Below are 22,517 nucleotides of genomic sequence, written 5' to 3' on the forward strand. Positions count from 1 at the left end.
AAAACACTACTATATCTGCAGCAATTCTGATTTAACCATTAGGCACGTTTCTGTATTAATGGTATCAAATTCTGAACCTGTACGTAATCTGAAATATCTGAATATTTTAAATATTTAAATGTTAAAAAATATTTAATATTTAAATTTTTAATTTTTTATTTAATAAATAAAATAAATAATAATAATAAATAAATCAAAGAAATTTAATAAATGAAATAAAATAAATAATAAAAATTTTTTATTTAAATATTTAAATATTTAAAACTCAACTTTGACTTCAAAATGTTTTTATAGCTGAAAAACCAAGAGTATGTTATAATAGATGGAAAATTATTGTCACTTTTGAAATAATCTGCAGGGGTTCAGAACAAGTCTCCCAAACTATGCCACTTTGGCATGAAGACTACTATGACCTGAAGACATCAATATCCAGCCGACTCAAGGAAAATTTTTATCTTCCCCATAATTAGTTAAAACAATTGAGAGAGGGGCCTGGTCCAGAAAGAGAGCTATTACCAAGAGATAACTTTTTATCTGAGTGTCTTATCTGTATGGCCGGACAAACATCAAATTACCAAACTTCTGCCTTTCTTTTCGTCCTGTGTGACTCTCCTCCCCTTTGAAGCCCGAGGCCCCATCCAGTTCCTTAGCTCAAGATGGCATGGCATATAAGCCTCAACTGTCTGTCTGTCCTTGGGTCTCATGGTCTTTGTGGGGCCCCCATATGTATATAACTATATTTGGTTTTCTCCTGTTACTCTATTATATCAATTTAATAGAGGAAATTTTTTTATCTCTTGCATATCTGTGCTTCAATCAATGCACCTTGTAGCTGTCAACTGGAATATCATTAATATCAACATTCGGTGTGAAATCACCATTAAGATTATGAAGATAATATCTTAATAAAGTTGTTAACAAGTTTGATAAAGAAAATGTTTTTTCTGGGGCAAAGACTGGGCAGGATTGCTAACAGCATCTTTATAGGTTTGGGGGATTCCTAAGCTTGGGGTTCCTCATTGCAGAAGAGACACACACACAGGTCCAATGTTCATCTAGGTCTCCTTTTGCATCATCCCTATGGGTCTTGGGGATCAAAGGGAAGTGTGAAAGTTATGAAGCCTGCAGTGCCATGAGTAATAAGAGTCCTTTATTGTTGTGATGGGGGTTTCCTGTCTTCTGCCAACATCCGTCAAATCGTGCTAGCTTGCTACCTTGCAAGACTATTTACATGTTTGACACCTCAGAGCTACTGGACTGGGAAACGCAAACACGCTGGAATTTCCTCACTTTGGTCAGTCCTCTGCTCCAGGGCCACTTCTCAAAGAAGCCTTTCCTGAACACTCTATTCAACACTGTGCCTTGTGTCTTTCCTACCCCCTCATCTGCTCTATTTTTATTATTAATGATTATTATTACCTGATAATTTTATATATAAATTTATTTATCTGTTTATAATTTATTATCAATCTTCACCACTAAAATATAAATTCTCTGAGGGAAAGGTGTTTGTCTTTTGTTCCTGCACCAAGAGCAGTGTCTAGCTTGATAAATACTTTTAAAGGAATATCAATATAATGTATTCTATATTATTTAAGCTTATTAGATGAATATAAATATTTTTCACAACTACGCAGATATAATAGATCAAAAAGCTTTTTTAAAAAATTTCAACATAATAGATGAACACTTCTTCCTCCAACCATCACCTGCTCAAACCTCCCAAACACAAACTCTACCTCTCTATTAAGCTCTGACAGGAGTGATCAAAAGACTCCCTCTTGGAGGGCCATGTCTGGTGTAAAATACCCACTCCCAGGCCCACCCTTCCTCCAACCAAGCCAATGACAGCTCAGGGTTATCATCGCCTAACTCAGGCAGTGACACTAATTTAAGAGTCAGAAGCTAGCATATAGGATATCTTTGAATAATGGAGTATAAGTGAAAGAAAGTACATTTATTCTTATGGATATTCTCCATACCTTTCCCTTTTTTCCAATATATAAGGGAATATAATAAAATGAAATATTAAAATACTACGGAAAATTGCATATGGTAAAATATTTTGCTATGACAAGTTGGATATTACATAAAGTGAATTCGTACTTTCTAACTTGAATTTTAATATATTGGGTTAGACTTACTGAAAATATGATCTAAAAAACTAACAAAATTCTCTGTTGACAGTGGGAAAATTAGAAGTGATTCTCTTGTCCCATGTTCTGCATTCTGAATCTCTTTAAAAACGTATGTGAGAATGGTTAATTCTCTAGAAATAGGGAATGGAACTATTGGTAAATTGTCTCAGAATTTGAACCAGTACTTAGTAAAACTGGGTATTTATTTAACGAATGCAGTTACTTAGATGAACTGCTGACCTATCGAATGACTATGCTGGGAGGTTGATACAAAGCAAAAATAAATGACTCAGGACATTTTAAGGAGCTCATAGCTTAGAGTGTTTGGGTAGTGTTGACTAAAACAAATGCGCAGCCTAAAAGTTGAGAGTTATGTTCTATTTGGTGGGAGGACTAGAGCCGGGATGACAACCTCTCAGATCACTCTGAGGGACTCCTCCGAAGAGGTAGGCGAGGAGCTAGGATATATAGGAGCTTTACAATAAAGACCAGGGAGTTGGAACAGTAAAAGATTACTTGCTATCTGAAGAAAAACAGGCATCTCAAATTAAAGAATTTAGTGCTTTTCTGTATATGGGAGGAAGCAAACATTTGGGCTCATTGAATTCATTCCTTTGACAAGCACCTAGCTATCTAGGGCCAGTATCTTGTCCTTTATTATCCTGAGTCCCCTCAGGGTGCACCATTGTGAGTGGCTGCAGAGGCCGGGCTGCAGGCTTGTCTTCACTGTAGGGGGTGGCAGCAGCGGCTGATGACTTGATGGCTTCAGCATTCTTTTGTTTATTTACATGGTTTGCAGTATTTTTCATTCACAGTAGAAACAATCTATTACAGTTAAGATTCAACCACAGCCACTTCCTTCAGTTTATGTTGAAATCTAAGTTTCTACTTTATAAGAATTATCTAAAGTCTTATGAAGGAAAAGCCGGGCTGGGCTAACAAGATAACTCACAAATCTAAGTATTGGAATACTCATCTGAGTTCTGCTGGACTAACTTGTAAATCTAAGTTAATTAGTGTTGGTTTGCTGTTCACGTTTTTTGCTAGCCAGCTGGATTTTCAAAGATATATATCTGGCTTTGGAATGTTGGTTTGCTGCCTCCCTGCCTCCACTTTTGTGGTAATGATGCTGCTAAAGCTGTTCCATGCCTATTGGCCGAATACCCCAAGCTTGTACTTTACCCTATGAAACCTCATGAGCACGTCTCGGAGGTGCTCAGAGCTTCGGAGCAGAAGCCCCTTTGAGCCCGACAGCATAATACATCTGAGTATGCCAACCCTCCGAGTGGTGCTTGTTTCTTGGTGGGCCTGTCATTTCCGTAACAGTCTGGCTATGCAAACATGGTCCAGGACTAGCAGCAACAGCATCGTCTGGGGATACAGGATCTAAGCTCTTCCTCCAGATATACAGGATTAGAATCTTCAGTATAACAAGGTCCCCAAGTGATTCACAGACCCATTGGAGTTTGATAAGCACTGATTTCAAACATTGCATCCACTTTGCTCTGTGAATAAAGGTGACTTTCTATGAGCAGTAAGAATAATTGTTAAGATTTACTTATGAAACTAGGTCATGCCATTTGTGACAACATGGGTGAAACTTGAGAACAGTACGCTAAGTGAAATAAATTTAGCAGAGAAAGATAAATATCATAAGATCTCAGTGTTATGTAAAGAAACAAACAAAATCTAAACTCCGAATAGTTTGTCCTTGCCAGGTGGGGTCTGGGGTGGTGGGCAAAATGGGTGAAAGTGGTCAAAAGGCACAAATTTCCAGTTATAAAATAAGTACGACCTGTCATGTAAGGTACAGCACAGTGACTGTAGTTAATAATACCGTATTTTATATTTGAAAGTTGCCAACAGAGTATCTCTCATAATTTCTCATCACAAGAAAAAAAAATTGCAACCACTTGTGGTGATAGAGAACTAGACTTATTATGGTGATCTTTGCACAATATGTACATATATTGAATCATGCTGTACACCTTAAAGTAATGTTATATGTCAATTATATCTCAATTTAAAAAAAAACCTAGTTAAATTAATGATAACTATTTTACCCAAGGAATAGTATTGAGTTAAAGTATAGTTACCTATGAAAAATCTGATTCTTCCTCTTTGAGGTTTTATCCCATTCCTCCCAGCTACAATTTGACAGCAATGAATATTCCTTTATTTTATCCTAAATGTAGAAGTTTCTGGATCAGCAAGACTATTATACAAAAGCCACATCGGTTCATCATGCCTCAGTCTGTTCCCCTTCTGAAGCTGTCTGATGATCAGGCCCATGTGTGCACAAAGGGCTGTTCTGGAGCTACAGGTAGGAACCCTAGATACGTGAATCTTTCAGTTTAAATAAGAATAGGACAGTTCTTAGCTGCCACTGCACCTCACCCTTCCTTGGGAGAGGGAGAGAAACTCTTTGTTCCTCTGGAATATAAATGACTGACTCCTTGACTCACAGCTTCATACCTCTTTGAATGTGAACAAACTCTTTCTGGAAGAGAAAGGGGAAAGTCCCTACCACAGGATGAAGGCATTGGCATCCAGGGAAATAAGACTGATTACACTTTGCATGGAGCACATCACTCTAACACCCTTTAACTTCCAAGGTTTGTCCTTTAATTCAGGTTGAAGTTTTATTTGACAGAAAGCACCATCTGGGCAGAAATATGAAAATATTCACTGCTGCATAGTACCTTGAGTACACCAGGTAAACCTGAGTATAGGATCAGATAGCCATAGACGTATAAGGTCAGAGATAAGTGAAGTACAGTCCCCAGATACTTCTTTTAAATCTGAGAAGCATCTTAATCTTCATCTATTGAGTACCATCAGGCCACAGCATTGAGTGCTACACCAGATCACACAAGACTCTAATTATGCTGACAAGGAATCACATGTCATGTCTCAGCTTTCTGCTAAGCATCTCTTCTATGAACCAGAACGTAGGTAAATGAAAAGCAATATTATTAACCTTTTGATGTGTTAACTTCTCGCCACATTTAATAGTTCTCTCACATTATTTATTCCTTGACAATGCTTTAAATTATTAATCTGTAAGTCACATGATTCAAATTATAAAGATTTTAGAGTTCATAGGTATATTGCTATCTGGACCTCAGTAAAATAGTTTCTCTGAAGGCTTGTCCTTTTATAAATGAATGAATAAGTTCAGTGGACTTCACTGTCATGAAGAATGTAGTCTATTTACATTGGGAGGTTATATGAAATGCATGCCAGTTGAAAATAGGGTCTAGAAAGATCACCCTAACAGGTGTTGAGGAGTTAGGGTAAACTTCAGAGAGGGGGAAAAAGCCATAATCTTCAAGAACAAGTGAGTTATGCCTCTGCTCAGGCCAGTCAATTCAAATGGTATTGATACGTGCTAATTCAAGAAAAATAAGATCAAGACCAGAAATTGCAAAGAAAGATAAAACCAAGGCCCAGGCTCCATAGCACCCACCCAATCTGCTCAAATATGGAATGAGTGTGGAGATCATTGTTAAAAAGCACTCTCTCTCGTTCTCTTTTTGTTACACATACATTGGAATATAATTGACATGCCTTAATCTATACATAGGTAAAGGGTACAATTTTATGACTTTTATTACATGTATACATCTAGATACCCAACATCCAATCAAGATAGCAAACATCGTCATCACTCTAAAAATTTTCTCATGCTCGTTGGTAATTTATTCCTTCATAATTGTCCACAACCAAACACTCGTCTGATTTTAGTCATCATAGCTCAGTTTTCACTTTTTATAATTTTCTATAAATTGAATAATACAGTAGGTACTCTTTTTTGTCTTTTTAAAAATATTGTCCTATGTTTATTCGTATTATATTCAGAAGCACAAAGGAAACAGCTGCTTTATTTTCAACTGACAGATGCAATGTTCATCTGAGCCCCCACCTCCTGGGTACCTGGGGACAAAAGGGTGGTGGAGGCATGTACAGGATAATAAATTTATTCCAATATGATTACTCTTGTCGATTATAATAGATTGCGTGTATTTGAAGCATACGTACTGTCTTTAGATAGTTCTGTTCTCGGATATATCTTTTTCCCTGCTCATTTCCAAATCTGAGTGCTCCTCTCCAAGTCAAACCTGGGGTGACTGAAAGTCACAGAGCTTAAGCTTTGAGTCCTTCACTTGCACAAGTCCCTTCCAGGGCTGTCTAGTTGATTCACAAGGCGATGTATTGCTATGAAATGTGTAAGGTTAATACATATTAACCACACTGAAGAGCACCCCTGGATGTTAGCAATCTCATTTCCTCTCTGCCACGATCCCCCTTTCATTGGCTAGTGCTGGCGCGGCCATGGGAAGTTTTGGAATTTGCTTATGGACACTTAGCTGAGAATATACATATAGTCTAAATATAGGGTAATACATTTTTGTAGTTCTCAGTCATTTCTGTGTAAGTAAATTATTTCTAGCAATCTTGAAAAACTTCAGTGAATACTGTAGTCAGTTTAGAGAGTACTTAAGTATCTAGAGAGACTTGAAGTGTCTTAAAATTTTAAAGCACAGTTGGATAGAACCTTGACAGAGGGCTTTCTAAATTTGACAGCATTGGTAAAAAACTCATGGCATTACTAATTATAAGTTGTGAAGTCAGAAGGAACTTTCTTAAACTGATGCTATTTTTAATAGATTAATTTTAAATTGATAATTTGTATTAGGATATAATTGACCTATAACATTACAATAGCCTCCGGTGTACAATATAATGATTTGACTTTTGTGTATGTTGTGAAATGCTCACCATAATAGTCTAATTAACATACATCACACGCAGTCACAAATTTTTTTCTTGTGATAAAAACTTTTAAAATCTACTTTTTTAGCAACTTTAAAATATACAACACAATGCTATTAACTAGAGTCACCATGCTGTACATTACACAGCCATGCCTTACCTACTTTATAGCTGGGAGTTTGTACCTTTTAACTCTATTCACCCATTTCACCCACCCCTTCATTCCCCACCTCTGGCAACCACCAGTTTCTTCCATGTGTGAGTTCAGTTTCTGTTTGTTTAGATAACATACAAGTGAGATAGTATGTTTTTTATTTTCACCGTCTGACTTATTTCGCTTAGGATGATGCCCTCAAGGTCCATCTATGTTGTCCAAAACGGAAGATTCTTTTCTGTTTGTGGCTGATTTTTTTTGTATATTCCACATTTTTTTATCCATTCATTCATCAATGAATGTTTCCACATTTTGGCTATTGTAAATAAGGTCGCAATGAACATGAGGGTGCATATTTCTTTTCCAGTTAGTGATTTCATTTTCCTATGATGAATATTCAGAAACGACATTACTGGATCATTGGTACTTCTACTTTTAATATTTTAAGAAAACTCTATACTGTTTTCCATACTGGCTGCACCATTTACATCTTTACCAATGGTGCATAAGTGTTCCCTTTTCTCTATACCTTTTTCCAGACGTGCAATTTCTTGTCTTTTGATAATAGCCATTCTAATAGGTGTAAGTTCATAACTTATTGTGATTAAAAATTACATCTCCCTGATGATTAGTGATATTGAGCACCCTTTCATGTATCTGTTGATCATCTGCATAGCTTCTTCGGAAAAATATTTATCCAAATCCTCTGTTCATTTTTTAAATTGAATTGGTTGTTTTCTTGTTATTGTGTGAGTTCTTTAGGTATTTTGGATATTAACCCCATATCATATTTTATGTGGAAAAACTTTCTTTTATTTGGTAGGTTGACTTTTCATTTTTTTAATGGTTTCCTTTGCTGTGCAGCTTTTTAGTTTACTGTAGTCCTGCTTATTTAAGTTTATTTGCTTGTGCTTTCAGTATCAAAATAGAAAAATAATCATTGTCAATTTCAATGTCTAGGAGCTTACTTATTTTTTCTACTAGCTGTTTCATGGTTTCAAGTCTTACATTAAAGTCTTTAATCCCTCTTGAGTTAGTTATTATGTATGGTATAGATTCCATTATAGGGTCCATTTTCAGTCTTTGGAATGTGCCTGTCCAGTTTCTTTAATTCCTTTTATTGTAGAGATTCTTCTTTTTCCATTGTCTGTTCTTGGCTATTTTGTTGTAAACTAATTGACCGTGTATGTGTGCAATTATTTCCGGGCTGCTCTTCTGTTCCACTGATCTCTGTGTCTATTTTTGTGTCAATACCATCCTACTTTGACTACCACAGCTTTGTAATTTAGTTTGAAATCAGGAGTGATACACCTCTTGCTTTGTTCTTTCTCAAGACTGCTTTGGCTCTTTGTGGTCTTTGATGTTTCCATACAAATTTTAGGATTCTTTGTTCTAGTTCTTTTAAAAAGGCCATTGGAATTTTGAGAGGGATTGCACTGAACCTACATATGGTTTTGGATAATATGGAGAGTTTAATGATATTAATTCTTTCAATCCATGAGCACAGAATATCTCTAAATTTGTTTGTGTCTTCTTCAATATCTTTCATTAATGTCTTAACAGTTTTCAGCATACAAATCTTTCACCTCCATGGTTACATTTATTTCTAGGTATTTTCTTTTCGATACAACTGTAAGGGGACTGGTTTTTTTCATTACAATGCTGATTTCATTACAATTTTTAGTTATAGAAATGCAACAAATAGGCAGACACACCACCATATGGGCTATGGAACTAGCAGAAGCCATTAAAACTGTCCCAATTCTTCACAGTCACCATTGGGAAAACCTGTCCTGAACTGTACACTTAAAATTTTATTAAAAAGGGAAGGCTAATGTTGAATGTTCTTCAAACAATAAAATGACATTTCAATAAATAAATAAATAAATAAATAAATAAATAAATAAATAAATAAAACTACATTTTGTGCATATGAACAAGATATGGTATTAGTTATTTTGTAACTCTTGCAACAACAACCATCAAATCTTTTGGTAAAAATTGTTTTTCTCTCAGATTTTTAAAACTATACCAGTGGGTCTGACTGACTGTTTTAAGATAAATGTGCTTCTTCACGAGTGAAAGTGCTCCCACCCAGCTGTGCAAGAAGACTTGATGATGGCTGGAGGTTAGAATACTCAGAGAATGAGCATGTGGGACGCAGTTTCAACAGGAGATAAATCAAAAAGATTAACTCTCTAAGGATGTCTGGGAACCACATCCTTTTGTGAGGTGACTGTTTATGCAATATTTGACTTGCCATTTGGCAAATATGGAAGTTACTGGAAATGCAATGACTCCACACTTTTAAGGAAAGGTCACCCAAAACACACACATGTTCACCATATATCTATGCAAATATAGTGAGGGAGTGGAAAGGAAAAAGAATTAAATTTTTATTTACCTTCTGGAAAGCAGAAAGCATTCAAGTTTGGTGACAGTGAGTATGACTCTCTGGTGTTATGAAGTTTATTTCTTAGACCTCAAAATTAATATATGTACATGTGAAGTTAATATTCACCTTAGGAAAATATAATTTCCCTTAAAACTTTCAACTTTGGTTATATGTAAATAATTTTATTCTTAGGAAGTTACCTCCTTTTTTTCCTACTTTTTGGGCCTGATTTCAGGAAATGTGAAAAAATCAGAAAGAATAATCAATGCTCTGAATGTGAACAGGAGCCACATTGCCACTGGGCTCTGTCTCCTCAGCTCTACAGGTTCCAACTTGAAATGAAATCTGACTTAATCTCAAATCAATATGGGTAGAATAGTACTGTAATCATAATATGCATGAGAAGAGACAAGATTCTGAATATATACTCAGTACTTATTGCCAATGTATGTGGAGTCTTTTGGAAAAATTTATTTATTTTCATAATTCAAATCACATTAAGGAATGCCTGTGATTTGTCCAGTTATCAAAAAAGGTCAGGTTGGCAGAGTTGACCAGAATAGGTCCCTCACAGTTCACTGTCCTAGTTTCCTATGAATGCCATTCTCTTTTGCTCTCTCCCCCCTCTGCCTTCTCTCCTAGTCTTCCTCTACTGTCAGTATCTGAGGGCTTTGGTCTGACTCTTTACAGCCTTGGTCAGAATAACATTAACACTAATTTGTTCCTTTAGGATAAGTCCTAAGGGGCCTCTGATGAGTTCATATAGCGAGTGAGAAAGAATTTTTATATTAAGTTTCATGAAAAGATAAGGGCCCATTAGGAATATTAGGTTCAGTCATCTTAAATTTTATTACACCTGTTAGTTAGAAAGTATAAAGCTATTATTACAAACTCTTCCCTCGCATTCAGCTTATCTTCTAAACTCAAGGCAGATAATGAGCCATGAATCAGGAATGTTGGAAAAGACAGTCCTGGGATTGACTATTGGTACTTCTTACGCTTACTTGAGGCTGAGTAATTTGCTTTCTATTGTCTACTGAGCTAAAGCTCAGTCTCTCCATCTGTGCTGTGGGCATACCACTTGCTCTTTTGTAAATCTTCATGAAAACGCAGATTAGACTGTACACTGAATTGAAGTCAGCTCACTTTCCCTTTCTGGGGAGAAGAGAGCAAGCACAGGTCAGGAAGCAACAGGCAACCCCAGTTCAGGAGGTTGGGAGGTAAAGGGTGGGCTCTTCATCTTATTGCTCTTCTGCCCTCATATCCCCGAATAAACACAAAATATGCACCAGCTAACCAAAAGAGTTTTGAAATCACTGCCATCATCCTGGCCACCATGGATCCAGAAACAGTCCCACTGACATTTAAGTCACAATGTACAGCCACCACCCCTTGGTGCAAAAAAAAAAAAAAAAAAAAAAAAAAAAAAAAAAAGGCAGACCCAGAGGGGCATCACACATGTATTGGGTCTCTGTCACAGTGAGGAACCCTTAGTCTTATTAAGGCGGCTGCTAACCAACCTGTCCAGTCTCTGCCCCTGAGAGAGACATTTTCTTTATCATACTGGTGAGGAACAAACCTGCCCTCTACCATGGAGAGAGACTTTACCTCTGTCTTCTCAGGCTGTTTGGTCTAGGTACACCCTTGAAAAAAAAAAAAAGACTGATCTGAGACATGCAGAAATACCTTAGAGAACAGCCTCTCCACTTCCACCGTTAGTATATTATCTGACTCACCTGGAAGTCTTATTCAAACATGAATATTCCTGATATCGTAGATCCAGGGTGAGTCTAAAAGTTTTCATTTCCAACAATTTCCCAGGTGACACTGATGCTACTGGTCAGGAATTCCTACCTTAATAATAGTTGTAGGTGAAAATTCAACTAACTATCAAGTTAAGAAGAAAAAGATGGATTTAGTCAAGCCACACTGAGGATTATAACCTGGGAAGCAGATTCTCAGAAAGCTGTGAGAACTGTTCCACCTGTTAGAAGTTGAAGGCACAGTCACACATTTTCGAGACAAAGGATCGTACATCAAAATGACGTGCTGATATTTTATTCAAAGTTCACCACGAATACATAGTCCAGGTATACACTTACAAAGCTGGTAGCAAGTCAACCACGACTCCCTACAGAGCTGGAAAAGAATGCTATTCTTTTAAGAAGCTGCATTGCTAGCATTAGAAGAAAGAAGGGCATTGATCTTTAGAGCTGAGCAGATACTTTCATCTTTGAGAAGTTCGGGTGAATGTGTAATGCTCATGCACCCTGCATATTAGGGAGAGAGCGAGGAGGCCCAAACAAACACAGAGAATTTTATGATTAATTTTCTTGTCCCGCCTTAATATAAAAATTTTATTTCATCATAACTGTTCTAAATCTATTAAACAGACCATGCTTTGTAGTGCTGATTTGCTTTCATTTTCTGTGCTTTATCATCAAGAAACTCACATTTCTAAATTACTTATGCCTATTGTAATCTTTTATCTCACTGAATCTCTTAAATAATATATCTCTTATTAGAGATGATTGTCATGTCTTATAAGGTGGTTAAGCTTAGTGATTTTTATACTTCCACTCCAGATAAACTGCCTCTATCATCAGCTTCAGTTTATCCAGATATGCAACAAAGGAGACAGCTGATAGAATACAGAAAAAATCCTGCTTCTATTCCCTCTCAACCGTATCTTGAGCCTAATGTTGATGTTAATGATGTTCCAGTGTGCAGCTACAACATGCACTGCTTGAAGCACAGACATCAACATTGATTAACGAGGTTGATAATTTTCCATCTACTATAACATATTTCCTGATTACTTCATCGTGTAAAATGATTTAGACGTCAAAATTGAGTTTTAAATAACCTACCCATATTAGATACTTCAGATCACACCCAGATCCAGCATCCATGTCATTAATACAGAAATATGTTTTGTGGTTATATCAGAATTGCTGCAAATCCAGTAGAGTTTTGCTTTTATAGCTCTAAGATTCAACAATTCTATGAAATTAATTCCATAATCAGCCAAACAGGGTTTTGCTTTTATGCCTCTAAAGTTAACTATTTTATGAAGTTAACAGAAACATGCAGCTTATTCTTATGAGGAAATCATTTACTGGTAATATTAAAATTTTCATACTCACAGTGTTTTAACAAAGACATTTTCTAGGAACTAAGCAGTTACCCAGATTTACCACTAGAGGGTAAATTTCAAGATTTGCTTGTGTTTTTCCTCCTAATACGGGACATTTACAGCATTTCGTCAATAGATGGTGCTTGTGCTCATTTTAGAAGATCTGTTTTGTTTTGTTTTGTTTCTCTTAAAGCAATTTTGTTTTCTTGGTTGGGGGGTACATAATTAGGTTTATTTATTTGGTGTTTGTGCTCATTTTACTTACCATGTTAATCCCCTGTGTCTAAAAATTGTGGGAAATGTATCTAAAAAAATAGGAATTAACTCTTGGAGAAGTTCACCAACAGAAGGCAGGGAAAACAAGCATTTGTTAAGTACTTTATCACAATTTCCACAAAATACTACAAAATTGGTGATATTATATCATTTTACCAAGTAAGGGCATTGAGGATAAACTGTGTGTGCAAAATCTCATGGCAAATAGTGGAACCGGGCTTTAAATTCACGTCTGTCTGACTTGCAAATCCAATTTTGTCCAACATTCCACACCAACAAATAAATCAAATCCTAGCACAAATAAATCTTTCACATGACCCCACAGTGCATAGTACATTTTTGCCTCTGTTACCTCTCTTACTGTTACGGAAACGACAGGCCAGCCAAGAAACAAGCACCACTCGGAGGGTTGGAGTACTCAGATGTATTAAGCCGGCGGGCTCAGAGGGGCTTCTGCTCCGAAGCTCTGAGCACCTCCAAGACGTGCACATGAGGTTTTATAGGGTTAATTACAAGCTTGGGGTATTCGGCCAATAGGCATGGAACAGCTTTAGCAGCATCATTATCACAAAAGCAGAGGCAGGGAGGCAGCAAACTGACATTCCAAGGCCAGATATGTCTCTGAAAATCCAGCTGGCTAGCAATAAAAACAAACGAACAAACAAACAAAAAACATGAGCACGGAATCAGCAAACTTGACGCTTATTAACTTAGATTCACGAGTTACCCCAGCAGAACTCAGATCAGTAATCCGACACTTGTTACGCTTAAATTTACGAGTTAGCTTGCTAGCCCAGCCTGTCTTTTCCTTCTCATTACCACTTTCTTTTTGTTCAGTAGGTGTGTTTGATCTATTTTATCACTTTGTCTAGATTTTTAAACTCTGTAAATTCAGGAAACCCATGTTGCTGCTCCTTGTTTCTTCTCTACTGAGGGGCACAGGCAGACACACAGGAGCTCATGTTTAGTCATTGGAGCTCATTATGTTGTGCATCTGTAATTAATGCCTTTGCTAATTATTTTACTAACAATAATTCAATAGTTAAGTATTTTTGTGCATCTGTAATTAATGCCTTTGCTAATTATTTTATTAACAATAATTCAATAGTTAAGTATTTTTGTGCATCTGTAATTAATGCCTTTGCTAATTATTTTACTAACAATAATTCAATAGTTAAGTATTTTTCCCCATGTAGCTCAGCTGTCCGTTTCTTCAGTGTGCCAGACTCTCTAAAACTGCATGTAAACAGCAGACACATTTGGGATTGGCTCAATTATTGCAGCACTTATCCCTAAAGTTAATACAAAACTGACAAGTCTGAGTCTGATTTACTTCATCAACTTACTAGTTACTTCTTTTTTAAACTTTTATTTTTGAAGTTTTCAAACAAAAAAACTGAGAAAATAATACAGCCTCCGAATATTTATCATTCAGCATAAATAATTATTGGTATATGGAGAATTTGTCTCGTCTATATCCCACCACATCCAGCAACAGATTGTTTTTAAAGCAAACTTTCAGACATCGTATCATTTCTTCTAGAAATATTTTATTATGGAACTTTAAGACGTAAGAAAATTTATAAACATAACCACAAGGTCAATACCACACCTAAACACCAAGCAAATGAAAAATTCCTTAGTATTATTAACTAGCCAGGCAATGTCCACATTTCCATGATTGTCTCTGAAACGTGCTTTTTACGATTAGTCTCTCCTAATCAAGATATAAACACTCCCATACACTGTATTTGGTTTTATAGGTTTCTTAAGATTCTTTTTATGCCAGTTCTTCCTTCTTGTTTCCTAATTTCTTTCTTGTCAGGTATTTATTGACAATATTCTCCAATCCTGGTAATGTAATCCATCCTTGAGTATACTTTATGTTAATTCTGTATGTTTCACCAAGTACAGTTTGTTTCCACTAAGAGCATAGATACAGGCCATCCGTATCCTCATTTTACTTTTTAATGTTCCTCTTCTTTCCCAAATGGCCATATTAAGCTCAATCTATGCAATTGCTATATTCCTAATAAAATTCCATTCCCTGATTCCTCTTCACCATCTTTTCCTACCATATAACATCAGTACTATAAGGCTCCCATCCTCAGCCTCGCACTTGAACTGGGCTCTATCTCTTCTGATCGAATCCAACAAAAGGAGCCTCTCCTTGTTGCTGACTTTTGATTTAACCAACCATGGCTTAATTCCTCAATTAGAATCAAGTTGATTTACGAGTTTCTTTTTAAAGCCTTTTCCCTCATGATATGACAGATCTGTAATATTAATAATATTATTGTATAGGCATACCTCTGATATTATGTGTTAAGATCCACATCACCACAATAAAGGGAATATTAGAATAAGTGATTTTTGGTTTCCCAGTGCATATAAAAGTTATGTTTATACTGTAGTCTACTGTGTGCAATTTCAGTTTGTCTAGGAAAACAATGTACGTACCTTAATGAAAAAATACCTTATTACTTAAAAGTGCTAAGCATCACCTAACAACACAGGGTTGCCACAAATCTCCAGTTTGTAAGAAACAGAGTGTCTGCAAAGTACAATATGGTGAAACAAAGTCTGCCTGCATATTGTTAAAAAAGAAGCAACAGGCCCAAAATGGAGTCATTTGTGCTAAGCCTCATATGAGCAACCACACTAATTAATCAGTAATTACCTGGCCAGCACTAATGCGTCTGATGGACCCCTGCCTTCCCCCAAAGGAAGGTGATCTTACCTGAAATAATTCTTTTTTTTTTTTTTTGTCTATGACTTCTTTGTCCCACTCCCTTTCTGCATTTAAAAACCTTTTCTTTTCTGCAGCTCTTTGGCACTTCCTTTCCATTTCCTAGATAACAGGGGCACTGGGGACTGAACACAAAACCATGCACTCCAAGCACTCACCACACTCTGCCACTGAGCTACACCCCTTACACCGACCCACCTTGAATTTTTTTTTTAAACAGACTTGGTGGCAGTGGTGGGACGAAGGAGATTTCCTGCTGCTTTGGGGACAGTGAGAAACACAGATATGGTACCCACAAACCCTTATGAATTCTTTGTCTCTCTCACCATTTTGAGAGTCGTGGGTAAGTTTCTTTCGGTTGTGATCTCTGCTATCTTTGCATTGACCTTTCCATCTGATTGATTTTCCAATACAGGGCAGATCAGCTTGAGCTGGCAGTTGGTTCTGCCCAGAGCACAAGCACTTAGCTTTATTTCAGACTACAGTTCTAGTTTAATTGTTGGAAACATCCAGCTCTTAATTTTGTCCCAAGATCCACTTGGATCTTTATTTAGATAAATAGAACTGTTTGTCCTGACACAAAATAACTTCAACCTACCACTCTCTTGAGTATTTAAATTTTGAACATTCCCATTCTTTCTCACCAGTGGACATTTTGTCATTGTGTCACCATGAATTTGGGGTAGTTGTTTCTGCCTTCTAATTTACATCTTCTGATCTGCTGTGCTCTTGGAAGTTAGATGTGTCCTAGTTAGAACTGTATCTAAAATGGGATCAAGTTTATTCTGAGAAGTCCCCTGTCCTGACCATATATGGACCTATTGACACCCACTCAGGCTCCTTGTGTGTGATTTTTGCTTACGCTTAATGATCTTCTGGCTGTAGTCTGCAGAGTTAGGCAGCCAGATGAAGAACCCATTAACAAACACAGCGCTCTTGGAAAGACCATTCTTCCTCCAGTGGAATTGGGCTGGATATTATATAACTGAGGTAGATGTATAAATCGGAAAGGTTTTGTTTCAGGCCATTCATTAATATGTCACAATTAACAGTCAGAAGGGAATGTCCTATGTCATTCAACTGTAAAGAATTTAACTCAATAATTCTTTGATTACAACCCAGAACCCAAGCCCCTACCTTTATTTCAGACCACAATTCTCATTTAATTGGTGGAAACTCTTCTTCTTAATTTTTGTCCCAAGATCCACTTGGAAACTTTAAGTAGCAGTTCACAGTTCTCCATTTATGTGGAGCTTCCAGTCCACAGTCCTCATTTGTTGGTTCAATCCTTTCTCCAGTCCATGGGGGGAATTGGTGGTGGTGTGCCCAGAGCCTTCTCACAGGCAGGACGAAGCAACATCTCTTGGTGATAGCTTGGTAACCATTAGGTTGAGGGGCCCAAGATATGACTGGACAGAAATGTGGGTTCACCTCGTTTGTGGCTAAGGATTCTATCAAACGGCTGGCAGCCCTCAGGAAAATTACCATGGCTATTATGAGGAATATTCCAATAAAATAAGGTCATTTAAAAAGTGCACATGAAAATAAGATTTCCAAATTAAATGAACAGAATGTGATTCTTCATTATGGAAACTTCTTCATTAAAAAGTTTTTTTTTTTGTTGTTGTTGTTGCAAAGACTAGTGAGAAATTACAGCCAAAAGACAATAGACTGGTAAGATTCCTACTGCTCTCCTCTGTCCCCTTTTATTCAAGTACTCATTCTAGTAATTCTGCCTAAGTTATCTTCCCTCCCTAAAGAGACTCCAGGACTATAAACAAAATGTCACCAAGTTGGTGGTCTTACCGACACCCCAACATCTACTCTTAGAGGAGAGCCCCTATATGAGCCAGTGCCCCTCCTAGAGTCAATGGGACTCTGAGGGTAAACTGCTATGTAATATTTCTTTAAACAGCCAAGAGAAAACTAAAATTAAGATTAATAAAAAACCTTCCCAAATTCTACCCCTGGTAGACACCTAAGCTACAGCTAGGATCCTGGGAAAACTAGCGGAAGTTGGCAAAGAGAGAGGATTCTTACCAGAGTCCGCTGTTCCAAATCTCTGTCTGTAGTTCCAGGTGAGGAGAGGAAAATAAAATCTCTTTTGCACCCTCATTGGGGATCCCACCTGAGTCCAAGAGGTTGTTCACTACTGCCAGAAATATTCACTGTGTGTCCCAGATGAAAATGGACAACTTATTTAAAAGAATTTCTTTAAAATTTTAAGCCTTTTCCTGTAAGCTAAAATGAAACTATGTACCCAGAGAGGAAGAAAATCTTCTAAAGCCTTTGTGAAAGGATTTACTAAAACATTCCAAAGGCAAACAGCTCTAAATTTAGAACATAAAAATTTTTTGAATTCTGTCTTACTTAGGAATTCTCTCCTTGATATATAAAAGAAAAAAGCAAATTAAGAATAATATAGTTGGGTGGGTGGCTAAACCTCTGATGTCACTTAGGCTGCAACCCAATTCCTTGAGGAATTGAGAACAACTGTTCTTATCTCACAATTCTTTGCAAAGCTAGAAATGCAACTCTGGAGGCAGTTCAAAGTCCACTTATTTATTTTTATCAATCCCCAAACCTCCCCTACTTATCTCAAAAGGCTTGTAAGTATTATAAGAATACTGGCCTTAGGAAACCAAAGTTATTCTTAGAGGAACTTTTTTCTTTCCCTATGCCTCTAAATGTAAGTGTTTTACAAACTTCAGGGAGATGATTCTTACCAGAAGAAAAACAAAAGGGGGAAAAGATCATTTGAAATACAGGTGAAGGAAAAAAATCTTAAATGTTTCCTCCACAAAAATTAGTAAAAAGTTTTAGCCATCTGAGCAGAAAAACTTAACTCATTCCACCCACCAGGAAAATAACTTAGATCCAATTTCTTTTATAACTGGTGAGTTTTGTATTATTGTACTTGATTCATGGCAATAATTTTAAAGCAAAAGCTATTATAAGGTCTCTGCTTCCATCTGTCTCTATGTTACGTATGTCCGTATATATGTGGTATGAATACATAGTGTTTTCTACATCTAGCTGGCATTACTGAAAATTAATTTGTAAAATAGCTCTACTTAACTGGCCTATAGAAAATTAAGTGCTTATATGAATTGCATATTCATAAAATTGTCAGTAACATAGTAAAAACTAACCCAAATGGTTTTCAGATTTATATAAGCTGGGAAAATAGTCGGTATTAAAGTTTGTTGGTTTAATTAAAATAACCATGTCTTTAGAGTTGTCAATAGTAAAAACAATGCAGATACACAACCTTTATTCTGTCTGGGTTTACTAGTCAAACAAGTGTCATGTTATCACTGTTAGAAGAGTTGTCAGCAAGAAAAATAACTTGGTATGACGAAATTTTTATAAGTAATCTAAACATAACTGTTGAAAACAATTGAATTAAATAGAACTGAGTGGACTAAAATAATTTTTAGGCAAACTTTTAAAATAAATTTCACCAAATCTTTTTGGTAACCTGAAACCCTCTCTTCTGTTCCTTTCCTCTCCTCTGGCATTGGCCTGGAAAGATGATACCATTATTGGTATCTCCCAGGCCATGGCTAAGGGGATAACCATTCAGACTGCTGGATTTGTTATCATCAGAAACTCTGATCTGTCCATTAAGAGTGCCACCTTCGTGGAAGGGATTTTTGCCCTGACAGGATTTATCTCTTTGTGGTGATTGCCATTCTCCTTGGAATTATCTATACCTAAATGGCTGGCATATACCCAGGCAATGCCTTTTAGGTTACCTAACTGTGCCTCTAACTGTTCACAGAAAGACAGACAGACACCTCACTGGTCAATTCCCCCTGAATTTACATCAGCGAGTTAGAAAGAACCCACCAGGAAGCTTTCATGATTCAGGATTCACTTTCTTTGGCAGGGTCCTACTTCCCTGACTAAGAATATAAGCAGAACTTGTTTTATTTTGCTTCATTTTATTGTGCTTCACAGACACTGTATTTTTTACAAATTGAAAGTTTGTGGCATCCCTGTGTCAAGCAAATCTATTGGTAGCATTTTTTCAATAGCAATTGTTCGCTTTGTGTCTCTGTGTCACATTTTGATAATTCTCACTAAAATTCTTACCTATTTCAAACGTTTTCATTTTTATTATATTTGTTATGTGATCTGTAATCAGCAGTCTTTGATGTTACTATTGCAAAAAGATTATGATTCACTGAAGTTTCAGGTGATGGTTAATATTTTTTAGCAATAAAAGATTTTTGAATTTAGGTATGTACTTTTTTTCAGACATACTGCAATTGAACACTGAATAGACTACAGAATAGTGTACACATAACTTTTATAGGCACTGGGAAAGCAAAAAAAATAATGTGACTCAGGTAATATTTGCTTTATTGCAGTGGTCTGGAACTGAACCTCAGTATCTCTGAGGTATGCCTATAAATGTAAAAGAAGCTAAAATCAAATCAGAAAGCCCTCCTTAACTCTTGAAAGTACTGAAGGTAGCTAAAAAAATAGCTGCCCAACACAAACCCTTAGACTCCCCAGCCAAAGTTGTTCTTGTAATATAATAGTCCTGAATTATTTTTTAGCTGAGCAGGGTTGTCTGTGCTGTGACCAACACCATCTCCTGTACCTGGTTTGACACTTCTGGGGACATTAATTTAGTTACATTAGATCACTGAGTAAACCACTTAGCTTAAAAAGATTACTCCTTCAGTGTGGTCTTTCTTTGACTTATCTGATTTTAATTGATTTGGGTTTTGGCAACCATGGCTTCCAAGTGCACTCCAGACATTTAGAATTACCCAGGTTATAATAATCATGAGAGTTCCCTAGTGTGCTATATTCTCTCAAAGATTTTAAACGCATGTTCCAGCAACTAAGCCCAAGCATATGATCTTCTTAAAGACAGGAACATCAAAACAGGATGAAGAGAATGATCAAGTAAAAAAAGAAAGTGTGAACCTAAGTGTCTGACTGTGAATACCCCAGAGATACAACAAAAATGTCATGACCTGTGAATACCACGCTGAGGATGAGCAAAAACTGGGACAACTCCAGAGCAGTAGCTGCGAATAGCACTAATGCCTTAAATTTTGATCACATCTCTGAACTATTTCAAGAATCTGATTTTAAAAATGCAGAATTGTTAAGGGGGAAAAAAGGCCTAAAATTGAGTCACTTTTGCCAAGTCCCAGGTCAGCAAACCAAGACTTAATTACAGTTTCCGCCTATCCCAGATATGTGAAATTTAACTAGTCAATGTGGAATTTCTTGGTCAACACTAATGAGATAATCCAACGGACAGACTCTTGTCTTCCCTTAAAAAAAGGTGACCTTGCCCTAAATAATTATTTGTTTCGTTTGTGATTTCCTTGTCATACCTCCATTCCGCCCTTAAAAACCTCTCCTATTCTGTAGTTCTTTGGAAGTACTTGCTGTTTTCTAGGGGAGATGTTGCTGATTCATGCATGGATCATTGAATAAAGCAAATTAGGTCTTCAAATTTACTTAAATTTTGTTTTTTAACAATATTTGAGAAGAAGTTGCTATTTCCTGAATTCCCATCCTCCTATCAAAATATCAAAATATGCTTTCAAAAATAATTACTATGTAATGGGGAGGTATTTCTTCCTGAACTTGTTTGATTACTCCTTTACCCATGTCAGAGTCTGACTGCATTTACATCACTTCCAAATGAGCTAACTCTCCTCATTAACAATGAAGAGCTCTTCCTGGAATCTTTATTATGTACCGAATAAACAGCATGTTGGAATTAGAAAGGCAAATCTTTCCAGAGGAGCTCTGATCATCAAGGACACAGTAATGTGGTTAATCATACATGCCACTTGTTCTGCAAGTGCTACAAGATTCCAGTACAAAGTCATTCTCATGTGTTCTCAAGTTCTTAAGGTGAATGTCCTCATTCAAAAATATCTCCTGGACCTTTGTGGCAAATGTTCTAAGGTATAGCTCTTTCTGCATTTGAAAGTTGAACTCAGTGCATAGCACACTCAAAGAAATTCATTTAGGCTGATTACTGAGCACTTTTTTATATAACTGCATTGTCAGTCTGAAGTTACTGAGCCAAATAGTACAGCAAAACATTTGAACTCTTAATCAAAAATTTTTGATAATTAAAATACTTTAAAATACTAATCTTAAGGTCTTGGTTAGTTTATGTAGAAGAAATAAATGTAGGCTAATGAAAAGATTTTCTTTCCCATTGTTTATGCTATATACATTTTTTCATTATTGCAAGGCAGAATATTGGAACATATGCTTTAGATCTGGATCTAAATCCAGATTCCAATTAATGACTAATGGCGTTGAAGGGGAGCAAAATTTGTCACCCCAAGTTATGCTTCTTTGGCATAAGGATTATTTGAGGCTGATTATTTTTTAAAAACAGCACACACAGGAAAATCTCTAAAAAATGAGTAGAAGTTACCATTTTGTAAGAGACAGTTACATTTATAAAAGAAATCTCCATTTGTAAGGCAGTCTCCCTTTCTATATTAGGAAGAGAATGACTAAATCTCTAGGCATTATTATCCATGGAGAAGACAGTAACTTAAATGTGTATAACTACTTTCCCCTTGTTTACTGTGATTTCCTGTTCACCTCTCATAATTGCTTCCCCACCCCCAACATCTTTTTATGTCTTTACCTGGAGATGGTACTTCAGGTCGTTTCAAGGAATTACTTTACTTAGTATTCCTGGGTCTCCCCTGTGTTGTGTACACGAGGTATACATATTATGAAACGTGTTTGTTTTTTTTCTCTTGTTAATCTGTCTTTCATTACAGGGGTGTCTCAGCCAAGAACCTAGAAGGTTAGAGGGAAAATTACTTTTCCTCCCACTCAGTGCCAATTTTAGATAGGTTTTCTGTCAGCTCAAAATTTGAGAATGT

At 36.5% G+C, this 22,517-nt stretch overlaps 1 protein-coding gene across 3 annotated transcripts in view; it reads left to right on the forward strand.

Moving 5' to 3' along the window:
* Positions 1 to 4,379: 4,379 nt before the first annotated feature.
* LIPK (lipase family member K) overlaps positions 4,380 to 22,517 on the forward strand; it is a 63,820-nt gene continuing 45,682 nt past the window's right edge. Inside the window, exon 1 of one of the 3 annotated variants that reach the window (XM_072971564.1) lies at positions 4,380 to 4,461. In XM_072971564.1, coding sequence (XP_072827665.1) covers positions 4,383 to 4,461 — 79 coding nt within the window. In that variant the 5' untranslated portion in view covers positions 4,380 to 4,382. Of the gene's footprint in view, positions 4,462 to 15,946; positions 15,968 to 22,517 lie in introns of those variants that run through there. The other 2 variants (XM_072971563.1, XM_006211060.3) reach the window with 2 other exon arrangements.

The sequence above is a fragment of the Vicugna pacos genome, chromosome 11, assembly GCF_048564905.1.
Source record: "Vicugna pacos chromosome 11, VicPac4, whole genome shotgun sequence".
In the NCBI taxonomy this organism is placed as follows: Eukaryota; Metazoa; Chordata; class Mammalia; order Artiodactyla; family Camelidae; genus Vicugna; species Vicugna pacos.